Here is a 16664-nt window from a genome sequence, read left to right as displayed (position 1 = left end):
GTGTTCATGCATTTTCAGTAATAATGGAAACAGTTTTGTAGGTCCATCAAAAATTCTAAAGAAATAAAAGTCCCAGACATTACAAAGTGTAGTACAGTATATTGAACTAAAAGAATTACCAGAATGTTTCTCAAGAAGCAAGCAAAACCTACCCTTCCTTTTGGTAGAGTGGATAAAGGGTAAAGTTTGGTAAAGGGACAATTTTGGATTGTTAAAAATGGGATATTGAACAATTCAAACATAAGAACAATCCAAAAATTCAATGCAACTTATTTTATTAAGGATGTTAATTAGTAATGATCCCGTTGATAATTGGCTATACTGTCTGATATAGTGGAGAAGGATATGGAGGTCATCTCTGAAGACATGATGGATTTGTTCAAAGGTCAGAACTTGGACAGCGCAGCATCTCCGGTGCTTCTTAGCACAAGTGGAACGCATCCAGCTGCTTTTTATATCACAGCTATTCTGTAACTTTTAACAAATTCTTTAGCTTACAGATAATATTTGAACGATCTCATTGTTGCTGTTATCTTCTTGGCAGCCCAGAAGCTTCTTTGAATGTTCCCATTAATCCTATTTTTCTACAGAATTCCTTTGTTTGCAACTTTTTCGACCTTGGTCATGATTATTCTGCCTATTGCAAATTTTATCATTCCTTTTTACTCCAAAATGCTTACATTCAATTTTAGTTGTAATCAATGAATATAGATGCAACAGAAATAATGATCAATAAATATAATAAATACCGGTATATGTGTAGTTACTAAATGATACACATACACTGTTTAATATTATGTGTATTTTATGTGGGTAAAACCAATATAATTTTTAAAGCAATGAAAGGCATTTAGTGTATTTTCAGTTGGTAATATATTATAGATAATGAGGAATTTTCGTAATGGATTTATACCAGTATTGCTTTTTGGCTTCACAGTACTCATTTCCAGAGCAGGACATCTGAATGGTATACACCTTTTTTTCTCTCCAACCACAGAGATAAAGCTATTATATATGTCTTACAGAGTAACAGAGTTGGAAGAAATCTTAGAGGTCTTCTAGTTCAACCTCTTGCTCAAGCAGGAGACCATATACCATTCCAGACAAATGGCTGTACAATTCCTTATTAAAACCTCCAGTGATGGAGGCAAGCTGTTCCACTAGACCAGTGGTCGGCAAGCCGCGGCTCGCGAGCCACATGCTGCTCTTTACACATTTTAATGCGGCTCTTCTGTGTGCCGGGCGCCCGCTCCCCTCCCTCCTCTCGGGCACTTCAAAACAAGCACCCCTTTCCCTTTTTTCTTTTCGACCCACAATGATTAGGGAGGATCCTGAAGTCGGGCGGGGACGAGAAGCGAGGAGGCAGAAAAAGAAACGGATGCTAAGGAGCTTCCCCCCCGCCCCCTCCCAGCAAAAATCTAACCGGGGAGCCGGGTGGGCAGTAGCAAATTAGCCGATCATGCCGCGTGATCGGTTAATTTGCTACTGCCCACGCGGTGTGATCGGCTAATTTGCTACTGCCCGCCCGGCTCCCCGGTTAGATTTTTGCTGGGAGGGGGCGGAGGGGAAGCTCCTTGGCCTCCATCTCTTTTTCTCCCTCCTCGCTTCTTTGGGCTCCACCAATGGGGGAGAAAGGCCCGCCCAGCGCCAGGCTTTGGGCTAACACAGAGGTCTGCAAAGTTGGCTGTTTTAAGACTGGTGGACTTCAATTCTCAGAATTCTGGGAGTTGAAGTCCACAAGTCTTCAAGCTGTCAGGTTTGAAGACCCTGGTTTTTTTTTTCTAAAGGGTTGGGGGTGCGAGGGTCTTGCAACTTGACAGCTTTAAGACTTGCATGCTTCAATGCCAGAGTTCCTGAGCCAACATGACTGGAGGAGGAATTCTGGGAGTTGAAGTCCACAACTCTTCAAGCTGTCAGGTTTGAAGACCCCTGGGGGTCTTTTTCTAAAGGGTTAGGGGTGCAAGGGTCTTGCAACTTGACAGCTTTAAGACTTGCGTGCTTCAAATGCCAGAGTTTATTGAAACTAAAAACAGTGCACCATCCTATGTATTTTCGGTTTTAAAAACGTGGCTCTCAAAATAAATTTCAATCGTGGTTTTGGCGAGATTTGGCTCAGTTGAAAAAAAAGGTTGCCCACCACTGCACTAGACAGTTCTAACTATCAGGAAATTTCTTCTTAGTTCTGATTTGGATCTCTCTTTGATAAGTTTCCATCCATTACTTCATGCCCCGCCAGGTGCTTTGGAGAATAGGTTGACCCCCACCGCTCAGAGATTGGAAGATTGCCAGTATGTCCTCTCTAGTCCTCTTCAGATGTACTCAATTCCCACAACTGTTCATCATACGCTTCAAACTCCACTCCTCTAATCATCTGTGTTGCTCTTCCCTGCATTCTTTCTAGAGTTGCAACATCTTTTTTTGTACCGTGGTGACCAGAAATGGATGCAGTATTCCAAGTGTGGTCTTAACTAGTGCAGGGTAGAGTGATACTAATACTACGTTATCTTAATACTATCTCTCTGTTGATGCAGACTGCATTGGCTTTTTTGGCAGCTGCAGCACACTGCTGGCTCATACTTAAATGATTGTCCACTAGGACTCCTAGATCCATTTCACAGTTATTGCTGTTGAGCTAGATACCACCTATCCTATATCTGGGGATTTGATTATGCTTGCCTGCATACTAGAGGTTCCAAGATTCTAGTGTTCCGTGGTGGTGGTGGTAGTGGTAACTATTTCAGTTTAAGTTCTTCCAGATTATAGTGCATAATAATTATAAATAAATGCTGCTTTTTCATAAAGTAATCAAAAGTTATTTAAATAAATGGGTGCCATATGAAAAGACAAGTTTCTTTGTTGTGGCAAAGCGTGCATCAAAAAAAATGTCTGTGAAGGATATATCTATTTTTATTTTTTTGTTATTATTTAAATTTCTCATGTCGGCCCATTCCAAAAGTCTCTGAATGACTATAATATGCTGAATATCTGAGTTCCAAACAGCCTGCATGTACAGATTCGTGTAGGTATTTCTGACTTAAATTGCAGTTGGAAAGACAGCCTTAAAAATACAGATTATAAACATTGCACTTGGTAGCTTCAATACTGGCACCCTGTTATGCTTGTATAACAGTGTGTAACGTTTTGCAGGATGTAAGCTCATAACATTGCTCACAGTGCTGTACTCACAGAATGTTCATCCAGTCATTTGTTCTATTGTTGTTTTTCTTTCTCTGTGCATTTCATAAAATTACCCAGAAGAAAGGCAAATAGGCTCATTAGAAAGCATTGTAAATAAACTCCCAGTCTGCTTAGTTAGAAAGGAACAGAGGAAAGATATAGAAACATTGGCATTGCTTCACTGCTCCAAAATTCAGCAGTCAACTTTCTTTGTGTCAAGCTTTACATAAACTACTAGATGTTGCTGCAAGCCATATGCCCTGCTGTTGCACCCTTCTCTGATATCTCTGCCTTATTTAATTAGATGGAACATGTGATTGGCTATCATCCCATTCCTTGTTGTTATTCCCCTTCAGAGGTTGCCACTGTGCAGGGAGAGAAATTCAGAACAAAGGAGATTTAACTTGATGTTGTCAAGAAGCAAAGAAGGGACCAGACCAGGATCACTGAATGGCTTATAAAGGATGCAGCCTTTGATCAGTGCTGCACATTACAAGCTGCTGAAACTCTTCTTTTATGAACCAGTGTTTTATGTTTAGAAACACAAAACATTTGTGTTATTTTAAGTACAGTCATCTTTTAAAGGCAGGGAACATGTGCAATGCAGTCTTTTTGTATAGCTTTAGACCCTAGAAATGAGCTATGGGTGAAGCTTTTGTCGCTTGGAATTAAACTGACAAATACAAATCCATGTTTTAAATCAGCGGCTATCTACCTTTGGGTTGGGAAATGGGCAAATGAGCTTTTAGAGTTACACATATATTTTAAATTCAAGGTTATGTCTCTTTGGAAACCTCTGTTTCTCTCCCTCCCTCATAGAGTTTTGTCATCTAGATTTGTAAACTTTATTCATTGATCCAGAAAGCACAGCATGTTGTGTGTGGGATCCTTGGAGCTGAAACCATTCATACAGTTTCATTTTCCCACACATAGCATACATTCGGATAAATAAAGCTAATAATACAAAGTCAGGCTGTATTAATCTAAACTAAGAGGGGATTATGAAGAGTTCTTAAATTTGGAATAAGGTATGTTCCGTTCTAAGAAAGAGTTTTTTCCCCCCTAACTCTTAATCTCCTTTTCTAATGTAGAGGTGGGCATTCCACCGATGTGATCAGGGACGTGCGGTCAGGGGAGGCAGGGGAGGCAGAGCCTCACCTCTCTTCATGAAATAATAGTATATAATATTATATACTATATATATATATATATATATATATATATATATATATATATATATATATATGTATATATATATATATATATATATATATATATATATATATATATATATATATATATATATATATATATATATATATATATATATATATATATATATATATATATATTATATATACATCCGTCCGGCCGCGCCCGGGAGCTGAGGAGGCAGAAATGTTGTCGGCGCTGCCGGATGATGTCATTCGGCAGCGCCAACAACATTTCTGCCTCCGCCCTCCGCAGCACCCGGGCGCGCCCAGACGGAGGTAGCCAGAATGGCTGCCTCCATCCGGGCCCGCCCGGGAGCTGCAGAGGGCAGAGGCAGAAATGTTGGCGCTGCCAGATGACAAAGGCATGAAAGCGCAGCCGCCTGAATGGGAAAGCAACGAAAGGGGCTGTGCTTTCACCCCGCTCAAGCCTTGCCGCCTGCATGGGAAGCCGCCTGAATGGGAAATGGGAATGGGAAGCGCAGCCACCTGAATGGGAAAGCAACGAAAGGGGCAGCGAGGGTGGGCGGGAAAGCAACGAAAGGGGCAGCGAGGGGGGGCGGTGGCTGCAGGTGGCAAGGCTTGAGCGGGGTGAAAGCGCAGCCCCTTTCATTGCTTTCCTATTCACCCCGCTCAAGCCTTGCCCGAGGGAGCTGGGGATCGGGCTTTGGGTTGGTGGGAGACCTTGAAGGAGTGGGGGGGAAGGGACTGGCGCCGGTGGAGGAAGCAATGCTACGCGGATCAATACACTCCGCTGTCCCCTTAATGTTCTCTCAGGAAGGCGGAGAATGGGACCACGTGTGCTGGAGACTGAGGCTGCCTCAGCCTCTTGCACACGTCCCATTTCCAGCCTTCCTGATGACGTCACCAGCCTCACCAGCCATAACCCTCACCGCACGTCACTGGATGTGATACACAGTAGATTCCACCCCCCATCTTCACCCCATGAAAATGGGACTTATTTGTTAAGAACTTTATTTTATGACTTTCCTTGCCACAGCTGTTAAGTGAATCACTGCAATTGTTAAGTTAGGAACACGATTGTTAAGTGAAGCCGGCTTCCACATTGAGTTTGCTTGTCAGAAGGTCACAAAATTTGATCACGTGACCCTGGGACACTGCAACCGTCATAAATATGAAGTCAGCTGCCAAGGACCTGAATTTTGAACACAGGACCATGGGGATGCTGCCATGGTTGTAAGTATGAAAAACAGTCCTAAGTCACTTTTTTTCAGTGCCGTTAGAACTTGAAAATGTCACTAGATGAACTGTTGAGGATTACCTCTACTGTAAGAGGTATATAAAGCCTAATGACAGCCTATTTTAGTGGAATATAGAAAAATGGGAGAAGAAAGTTCTAATAAACAAAACTAATTTTCACATGTAGTCCTTGACTTACAACAGTTCATTTAGTGACCATTCAAAGTTACAACAGCGCTGAAAAAATAGACCTATGACCATTTTTCACACTTACGCCGCTTTGCAGCATCTCCCGGATCACGTGATCAAAATTCAGAGGATGGTTTTTTTTAAAAAAAGTTTTATTGGTTTTTTCAAGTATTTTGGGGAAAAGGGTATATAAGTGTGGAGAAAAATTTTGACAGCTACATCATACGGAAGGTGGTACTTCCCCGGAGTCTTACATCTCTCTCTTATTTTATATATATCAAAATATCATTATTACATACATATTAGCAGTTTAAGTTTACTTCAAATTCTTTAACATCTTCAACCATACTTTATATCACTTCTAACCATTTCATTGTATTAACAATTGCAATGTGTTTTTAAATCATTTCTGTGACCTAAGTCTCATTGCTGTCTCTTCTCCTCTGTCTATTGGCTGAGCCATGGCTCCTCCCCCCTTCATGTCTTGTGCAGTGTCTCTTATTTCATCTAGGAGGTTCTTGTGTTTTTCCATGAAGGCTTCTGCCTCCACTACTGTATTAATTCTCACTCTACCCCCCTCCCAGAATATCAACAAGCCTTCTGGAATTAACCACCTGAACCAGATATTTTTTTCATATAATTTTTTGGTTAGAAAGAAGAATTTCTTCCTCTTATCTCTTATTCAGAGGATGGTTTTAATGTCCCGGGATCACATGATCCCGTTTTGCTACCTTCTGATGAGCAAATTCAGCGGGAAAGCCAGATTCACTTAACAACTATGTTAACTAACTTAACAACTACTTAACAACTTTTGTTTAACCTGTGGTAAAAAAAAAGTCATAAAACGGGACAAAACTCACTTAACAAATGTCTCACTTACCAACAGAAATTCTGGGCTCAATTGTGGTTGTAAATTGAGGACTACCTGTTCTAAATCAAGTTTCTGTTTGGTTGGAAACATTCCAGGGGTGGGTTCCAGCAGTCACTACTGCCAGGTCACTCATGGCCGGGCAGGGTGTGTGTGCTTGATACACATTGCGTATGCATGCGCAATGCAATAAAAATTGCCCATGAGCAGAAGCAAAAAAGAAGATGGCAGCGCCTATGGCGAGAGAACCAGTTTGGAGGCGTGGCAGGCCTGCTGGTTCCAGCTACCCAGGCTGCCAAACCACTACTGGTTCAGCCGAACTGATAGGAACCTACCACTGAAACATTCCCATGCTACTACTGGTAGTTATTTTATCAGCTTCTCTGATAAGCTAGGAATAGACAGTTTGTCTTTCCAGGAAAACAATATACTTGCAGGTATATGATTCTTGGCTTTGGAATTTAAAAAAAAAACCATGGTGCATTCCTGGGCAAGCAATTCTTATGCCTTCATATTCCTCAGATCAATTACAAGCAAAAGAATGCTCTCTCTCTGTCTCTGTCTCTGTCTCTGTCTCTCTCTCTCTCTCTCTCTCTCTCTCTGTCTCTCTCCTTTTTTTCCTCTCTCTCTCCTCCTCTCTCCCCTTCCCCCCATCCCTCCCTTCTCCCCTTCTCTGCCAAATCCTGTTTGCGCTCCCTTTTTCCTTGTTCAGTGCTTATGTGATTGAAACTTTCAGTCTTTCCTATCATACATTAACGACGCCCACATACAAATCCTGGAGAAGCAATAACTTAGAAGCGCATAAAAAGAAGCTAAGAAAGATTTATGTTCTCAAACTCTAGTGGCATTAGTAGCAGGTTTAAAAATAGACCTTGGAAAAATATTCATTACAAGACTTGTTTCAAAAAGACTTTAAAAGTAATTTAGTGGTTATGATTCAAAATCACAGGGAATAAAAGTTGTGCCAGATAATGTTTAAGTAGGACAGCTGTGCATCAGTTTAGGTACAATATTGGACCTTGATGCAATATATTTCACTGGCATAGACCAAATTTGCACTTCTGTCACCCGTGTAATGAGATTAGCACACATTATAAAAATCCCTCTGATGCCTGGAGCTCTCTGATTCAACACACTGTCCTCAGTAACAGAAACATAGTTCTTCCAATCATTTCATTCATACATAAAAAAGGCATCTTGTATTTGTCAATGGAGATTCTCAATCATCCAGGTCATAGTTGTAGAAGCTGAAGAAGCTTCTTGGATGAGGGAAGGGAAACATTTTCAAAGAAAAATTAGACAATCCAGTCACATCTTGTATTCATTGATCAGCTTTCTCTTCTTGCCCTTAACAGAGTATGGTCCCCTTCCATACTAATGTAAAACATTTCAAAATGCCTTGAGGCAAACCTATGCGCAAACCAATATTGTAAACTGCTTGCAGATTTTTATACATAAGGCATCCCCAGAGAATTACTGAAAGTTTCTTAAATATACTGATTGAAACCTGGCATTCTTGCAAAATGAGTCAGTGATGGCGAACCTTTTAGACACTGAGTACTCAAACTGCACGCCCGTGCATGCCCAAACTGAAAGGTGCGAGTGCGAGAGCGAATGAGCACATGCGCTAATGTGTGCATGTGCACACGTGTGCATCCAGCAACATGCGCACATGTGCAGCAGAGACCCAAAGACCAGCTGGCCGGTGGGAGGCGGGGCATTCCAACACCAGCAGCACGGCAAGATATTTTTATTTTGTGAGTTTCTGTTTCATCATTTGCAAAAGAAATGATATGGAGATCTGACCTGGGGGGACGGCGTGCATACCAGCAGAGAGGGCTCTGCGTGCCACCTCTGGCACGCCTGCCAAAGGTTCGCCATCACAGCTTTAGGTGGTTCTGCCTTAGGGATTGTGATCTCTTGTCTCCTAAGGTTCTCCTCAATATCTTCCTGTACCTTAAAATCTCTGTCAGGAGAGATTGAGTTAAGATAGAGATTTGAATGAAGAACACAAGCTAGCATAACACGGTAGCTAAGATGATATGAACCGAGATGTCTGCTGAAGCAGACATTAAGAAAAAAGATTATATCTAGGACTAGTGGACTTGTGTTTAAAACTCAAAACTGCAGGTTAAACAGTTATCTTGGTGGCTTGAGAGTCAAAACAGGGATCTATCTCCCTAGAGAAATATGTTTGTTGTATGTTGATTTGATCAGAGGTCTTGATTATGAACATTGCCAGTAACACCCGGCATAGATGCCATAGCGTAATTCAATTTGGTTGAATGTTCACATCTAACCACATTGCAATTGATTTCCAGGCTCTGGATTCTGGTTTTAGGTGAATAGTAGAAGTGTATTACTGTATACTTATTTTTAGGAAGATATTATATAACAGAACGGGCATGAAGATGCAAGTTTGGACATGTATGAATTAGTTATAGAGATAACATATTTATGAAGGAAAATTAGCTTTCTGCTAGCATTCTTCTGAACCCTTTTTTTGTGCTTTGTAGCAAACACCGCAGAAAAAGATGATTGCTGAATGTATAAAAAAGAAACGCAGATTGCTCTTTCAAGTTTCTTCTGCTTCCAGGCTTAGATTTGACAAATATTTGAAAGGGAGGGGACATTACATTCTTGGAATGTAGCATTGTTTACTGATAAGTTTAAGGATAGACTTAATATTCCTTTTTCCCCTTTTAAAATATTCCTAAATCCCCCAAAGATTAAATAGAAGAGGATGCAATAATTATAGCCCCCAGCAATATATAAGGTCTGGATTGTCACTGGTACACATAGAAAATCCTTAGAAAATGTATTTCAGCATGTGATATATATTTTATGGTATGTGAATCTTTTATAAAACTAGTGATGCCTTTTTCTATTATTCAAAACTCTTTTCACTGTCAATATGAGTGTGTAGTCTCTGAAATGGTAAATTCTAATGGCTTTATCATAGTTTTAGAAAGTTACACGCTACTAATCTTTGTAGATAAATCAAATTCTCAATGAACATCTATTCTTCAATATGTAAGTAGACTTTTTGTATCCCCATAATTTCTCTTATAGTAAGCTATGCTTCTAAGATTCCCATATTTGCTTCTGAACTGTACTTGCATAACTACGGTAATTCTTTATCGAATTATTTTTAGGAAATCATATAGAGAAAACTATTTGAAGTTACCTAACAAACATTAACAATTTCTGTACATTATATCTATTATAAACTATTTTCAGCAAACTTATATGGGGATAAATGAAATAATATATTTTAAAACTAGAAACCTGTTTGTGCTTAGATTCTTGATATTACTGCATAGTAATTTCAGTTCAAACCATTGGAATTATTTGATTAAAATTGAACTAGTGGTACTCAAGTAAAAACTTTGATTTAAATAAATCTACCCCATTAGTAGTTGATGCATTGCAAGTTGAGATCTTGAGTTAAATATAACTTTTTGTTGCATTTACTATAAATATTCCAAATACTGTAATAGAAGCAGTATACAAATATGTCATTGTGTTTGTCTCTCTCACGTTTTAGGCATCTAATCTTAGTATGCTGATCCTGTTTGCTGACCTGATTTTCTATTTTGGTGATGCACTTTGACTTTTTTCCTTGTTTGTTGATTTTGCGTCCAAGATCTTCAGTTATAACTGCAGCAGTGCTCTATATCCGTTGGTTTGTTTATTGGAGTAAATTGATGCTTGCATTTGATATTACAATATTGGCATCTTTTAATACTACTGCATTTGGGGTTTTCTTTTTTTCTTTTTTGTATTGTAAAATGTTATTGGTTTTTAGGGGTTTCCTTTTTTTGTAACGAGTGTTACAATGCAGGTAACCATATTCTGTTGATTTTCTGCTGCTCTAGAAGCTCAGTTATTCATCATTTAAGTTCCTCTGCTTTTTTCAATTAGAAAACTTGGTTCTTTCTGAGAAGTTAAAGGAGAGGATGCCTGGTTTGGGAAAGAGAATAGCTCACTAGTGATGCTGGCTTCCTCTACAACCAATTCCCCCTTAGTTGCCTTTACTATCTAAACTACTTCTTGCAAGACTTCAATTTCTTTGTCCTGGGTAGACCATTGATGTACTTCCAGTTCTACTTCTGTGAATACTTTATTTCATGTAATAAATTGATGTCGATTTGTTCTGCTATTTCAGAATCTGAACGTTCTTTTGAGAACTGGTGCATTCTTTTCAGATCCTCTTCTCATTGGACTTGATTTATAATAGTAAATCTTTATTTATTTATTTATTTATTTTACCGTGCTTCTAGACCGCCCCCTCTCCCAAAAGGGACTCGGGGCGGTGTACAGTCCATGTAAAGAATATATCAAAATACAATAAATAGAATTGAATATGTACAGTTAGAATGGAGGAGGTTAAAAAAAGAATTAAAAGAACTGTACAGAGCCAGTGTATATAAATATAATTTTAAACCCTAAAACACACACAAATTAAATTAAAAACAATACCCCTAAAATAACCAGTTGATAGTACATTTACCAGGAGGAACAGTTGTAATTATGCCAGGCCCGCTAATCGGAACAGGTGAGTCTTCAATTTTTGCCGGAAGGAGCGGAGGTCAGTAGTGGTTCTGATGTCGGGGGGGAGGTCATTCCAGAGGGTTGGGCCCATCACAGAGAAGGCCCTACTCCTTGGTGTCGCCCGTTGGCATTGCCTAGTGGACGGCACCAGGAGAAGCCCCTCCCTGTGTAAGCGAATTGGCCGCAGGGATGTATGTGGGAGGATGCGATCCCGCAAGTAACTAGGTCCCGTGCCATGGAGCGCTTTAAAGATGGTAATCAGCACCTTGAAACGCACCCGAAAAACCACAGGTAGCCAGTGCAGCTCGCGCAGGAGAGGTGTTACGTGGGAGTACCTCGTACTCCCCAACACAGCCCGCGCGGCTGCGTTCTGAACTAACTGCAGTCTCCGGGCGCATCCCAAGGGCAGCCCCATGTAGAGAGCGTTGCAGTAATCCAGGCGGGACGTCACCAGCGCATGAGTGACCGTGCGTAGGGCATCCCGATCCAGTAGGGGGCGCAATTGGCGCACCAGGCGAACCTGGTGGAACGCCCCCCTTGCCACGGCTGCCACATGGTCATCCATTGACAGCCGGGCATCAAGGAAGACGCCCAAATTGCGCGCCCGTTCCACAGGGGGCAACTGTTCGCCCCCTATGGCCAGCGATGGAATCAGCTGGCTGAACCGAGGTGCCGGTAGCCGCAGCCACTCAGTCTTGGAGGGGTTGAGCTTGAGTCTGTTGTCCCCCATCCAGACCCCGACAGCTTCCAAACACCGGGACATCACTTCGACAGCCTCGTTGGGGTGGTTTGGGGTTGAAATATACAGCTGAGTATCATCAGCGTAGAGGTGGTACTCAACCCCAAAACCACGGATGATCTCACCCAGCGGCTTCACATATGTGTTGAACAGGAGAGGCGAGAGGACCGACCCCTGTGGCACCCCACAGGTGAGTGGCCTCGGGGTCGACCTCTGCCCCCCTGTCAACACACATTGCTTCCGGTCGGAGAGGTAGGAGCCGAACCACCGCAGAACGGTACCTCCGACTCCCATCCCCTCCAACCGGCGCAATAGGATACCATGGTCGATGGTATCAAAAGCCGCCGAGAGGTCTAATAGGACCAGGATAGAGGAACAACCTCTATCTCTGGCCCTCCAGAGATCATCGACCAACGCGACCAAGGCTGTCTCCGTGCTGTGCCCGGGTCGGAAGCCGGACTGGCATGAGTCTAGATAATCGGATTCGTCAAGGTGTTGTGGAAACTGCTGCGCCACCACATTCTCGACAACCTTCGCTAGAAAGGGAAGGTTGGAGACTGGACGATAATTAGCTAGCTCCGTTGGGTCGAGTGAAGGCCTCTTAAGTAAGGGCCTCACCACCGCCTCCTTCAAGGCGGTTGGTAAGGATTCCTCACCCAATGAGGCATTCACCAGGCCCAGAAGCCAGCCTCTGGTCACCTCCCAAGATGCCAGTACCAACCAGGAGGGACACGGGTCCATTAAACATGTGGTGGGTCGCAGCCGTCCACGCAACCTGTCCAAATCCTCAGGGGCAACAGAATCAAACTCCTCCCAGGATGGTCTCACAAGACTTGCTGTTGGCGGCCCGTCCGGTCCACTGAGGGGGGCCCATCCGCTCCGGATCTGAGCGACTTTGTCCTGCAGATATTCCCCAAACTCCTCTGCTCTGCTCTGCAAGGGCGCCCCCTGCGTCCTCTGTGATAAGAGGGAGCGGGTCACCCTAAACGGCGGCAGGGCGGTTATCCGCGGACGCAATAAGAGCGGCGCAATATCTATGTTTGGCCGCCCTTAATGCCACAAGGTAGGTCCGTAAATAGGCTCTTACCTGTGTTCGATCAGATTCGGAGCGTGAGGACCTCCACCTGCTCTCTAGACGTCTCCTATGGCGCTTCATCACCCTCAGCTCCTCGGTATACCAAGGAGCTCGGGTGGGTCGTCGCCGCAGGAGAGGTCGCAAAGGCGCAACCCGGTCTAAGACACCAGCCGCCGCCCTATTCCAGGCGGCCGCTAGGTCCTCCGACCGGGCGCGGGTCAGGGCTACAGGTAATGGCCCAAGCTCCGTCTGGAACCTATCCGGCTCCATCAGGTGCTTGGGGCGGTACCAGCTTGGACCGTCTGGTCCCGCCTCCTCGCGATGGGGGGTAGCGCCAGGGAAGTCCAGCCGGAGACATGAGTGATCTGACCATGACAGGGGTGTAACAGCTAAGTCCCCTATACCCAGATCACTCGTCCACTGCTCAGATACAAAAACAAGGTCCAGTGTGTGGCCGCCTTCGTGTGCCTTCGATTTATCATCATAAATCATGATTACTTTGTTTTCAATCTTTATATATTTGTGGTGAGTAAGCAACTTTTTCCCAGTAATCCTACAGCTGATAGCCCTGGTGCTCAGTTAACCATCTTGAGTCCTATAGTCCACTTCTGACAGGATGTCTTGGAACTCCTAGCATGGTCATTTACTGTTGACCCAGGCAATGACTTGTCTGGTATAAATTTCTGTAGTTATGTCTCACCATATTATTTACGGGAGAAACAATCTATCTGGCTTCTCTGAGGAGACTTGTCTATAATGATAGAACCTCTGGCATAGTTCTCATCTTCCTCAGAGCATGCAAACCCCACAACCTCATCCAGGTAGTGCCTCACTGGGGGTTATTGTCATTATCATAATATTTTAAATCGTACCTGTATTTTTTCCTCCTCCTATTTCCCCTACAACAATAATCCTCTGAGGTAAGTTGGCTGAGAGAGTGATTGGCTAAAGTCACCCAGCCATTTTTAATGTCTAAGGTGGAATAGAACTCACTGTCTCCTAGTTTCTAGCCAGCACCTCAATCATTACACAAACTGGCTTTCTTGCCAGAGTTCTCCCCTCCTCCCATTGTGTAGGATCTGGGAGGCAGCCACGGTTCTAGCCCTAAGATTATGCATTTTAGGAGGAAGATTTTAAAAATCTCTTTAAAAATATGTCAGAGTTGCAAAACTGGGTACAGAAACAGCTGGGCCTGATTCTCCATCCAGTGAGATGGGGCAGGGTGATGTTGGTGTTGTGTCCTCTTATCCAGGGCTTCTAATTTTCACTCTGCAAAGATCTGTATAAGTAATTTTGATGTCAGACTCTAGCTGATATTCTGATATATCTTTTGTGAAGATGAGATTGCTGATACACATGTAATTTCACAAAGAACATTTGATGTCTTTTTCTGTGTGCTAGGTAATGGAAATGTACCTTCCCTTCTGTGGTATTGCCATATCCAATGCTCAATTGTTTGCTGCTTCCAGGAAGGAGTATGATAGAAGCAGAGTAAGTCAGAATAACATGAATAACTATCATTAATATTATTTAGTATGCTATCCGTTTTATGATGTGATAAAAGAACAAGTGATGATTTGTATAACTATTTGCATAGTTACGGTACTCTATAGTTTCAGCAAAATGAACATAATTGATATTATTCCTAATTTGTATTTATATTTTAAGACTGCCATATGTATTTTTATCCAGTGAAGTGGTTTATACGGTTCTTTAAACTCAGTTGGGAAAAACTTGCTTTGAATCATACAGGAGAACAAATGTAGCACTCTGTTCAGCTTATTAAAGCAGCAACATTATTTTTCAAGACTGTGGCTGCTGCAGAGAGATTTCTGCTACAGCCGCATGATCCTGAAAATAGATCTGGCTGCATCAATAATGAGTTAGCATCTTTGTACACATTTCCCTGGGAATAAGCTATACTGAATTGTGGAATCTGCTTTGTTATACATATGAAGAAGTCTATAGAATGTTGTTTCCTATTTTCTCATTCTTCTCCTTACACCCAAATAATGTATCTTCCTTATATTTTAATTGCTATTATTTACAGAAATTCATTTCTATTTATACTGTGCTAACACTTTTAAACTAAATAACAAACAATAACATTTTTTCAAAATTTACAGTGCACAACATAAGAGAATATAGTACATGCTCAGAAATGTTTAGAAATGTTTCCCCTGCTCTTACGAAATTGATTGTAGCAGATATAAAATTTCTGGTCTTATATTTTTTTTTTGACATTTCAGTTTCCTTGATTTCCCTTGTTTCTTTACCAGATGGATGGTATTGGGGAGCACAGTGAGAAGCGAGGAGAATAAGGGGTGGGGGGAAGCCTTCTAAAGTAATTTTCCTCATCCATTGGCTTTGCTATGCCTCATTCATGAAATTTATGTGGATTCAGTCATAGTCATGTTCATTTAGTTTAATCTTTCTTTCTTTTTCCTCCACTGCTACTTGCTTCTATTTTTTGTTTCCAAAAAAAAGGAAAGGAAAAAACCAATCACAATAGTAATGTTAGACGCATTACCCCAACTGCACTAATATACAGGTGAAACTCGAAAAATTAGAATATCGTGCAAAAGTTCATTTATTTCAGTAATGAAACTTAAAAGGCAAAACTAATATATGAGATACTCATTACATGGAAAGAAAAATAGTTCAAGCTGTGATTTGTCATAATTGTGATGATTATGGTGTACAGCTCATGACAACCCCAAATCTACCATCTCAGAAAATTAGAATATTACATGCAATCAATAAAACAAGGATTGTACATAGAACAATATCGGACCTCTGAAAAGTATAAGCATGCATATGTACTCAGTATTTGGTTTGGGCCCCTTTTGCAGCAATTACTGCCTCAATGCAGCGTGGCATGGAAGCTATCAGCCTATGGCACTGCTGAGGTGTTATGGAAGACCAGGATGCTTCAATAGCGGCCTTCAGCTTTTCTGCATTGTTTGGTCTCATTTCTCTCATCTTTCTCTTGGCAATTCCCCATAGATTCTCTATAGGGTTCAGGTCAGGCGAGTTTGTTTGCCAATCAAGCACAGTAATCCCACGGTCATGAACCAGGTTTTGGTGCTTTTGGCAGTTTGGGCAGCTGGAAAATGAAGTCAGCAGCCCCATAAAGCTCGTCTGTGGAAGGAAACATGAAGTGCTCCAAAATCTCCTGGTAGACGGCTGCGTTAACTCTGGTCTTAATGAAGCACAGTGGTCCAAAGTCCTTTTGCTCAGTGGTCCAAAGTCCTCTTTTCTGATGAGAGCAACTTTTGCATCTCATTTGGAAACCAAGGACCCAGAGTATGGAGGGAGAATGGAGAGGCCAATCAAGCACAGTAATCCCACGGTCATTGAACCAATTTTGGTGCTTTTGGCAAAAGTTGGCAACTTTTACAAATTTATGGAGAACCCCAGAAAGCTCTTGTTTGGATGGGTTACACTTTTGCCATTTTTACAGTATTAAATATCTCATGATTGTTTGGTGGGATTTTAAGATGGTATTAATTTTTTAACATCAGATATGAAATAATTGATTTTGATTTTATTTTGCTTAGAGGGAGTTGGCGGACACACACACACACCTGGGTTACACTTTAAGAAACACTGCCTTAAAGGAGTAAGAGAGCTAGGTCGTATTTTGTGGAA

General features: G+C 41.9%; 1 protein-coding gene across 3 annotated transcripts in view; it reads left to right on the top strand.

The window, feature by feature from the left end:
• PDE11A (phosphodiesterase 11A) overlaps positions 1 to 16664 on the top strand; it is a 201231-nt gene that overhangs the window by 82508 nt on the left and 102059 nt on the right. For all 3 annotated transcript variants that reach the window (XM_081939909.1, XM_081939911.1, XM_081939910.1), the window contains exon 3: positions 14415 to 14504. In XM_081939909.1, coding sequence (XP_081796035.1) covers positions 14415 to 14504 — 90 coding nt within the window. The remainder of the gene's footprint in view (positions 1 to 14414; positions 14505 to 16664) is intronic.

This window comes from Natrix helvetica, assembly GCF_964273705.1.
Source record: "Natrix helvetica genome assembly, chromosome: 1".
Lineage (NCBI taxonomy): Eukaryota > Metazoa > Chordata > Lepidosauria > Squamata > Natricidae > Natrix > Natrix helvetica.
This window is presented reverse-complemented; position numbering and strand designations above follow the sequence as displayed.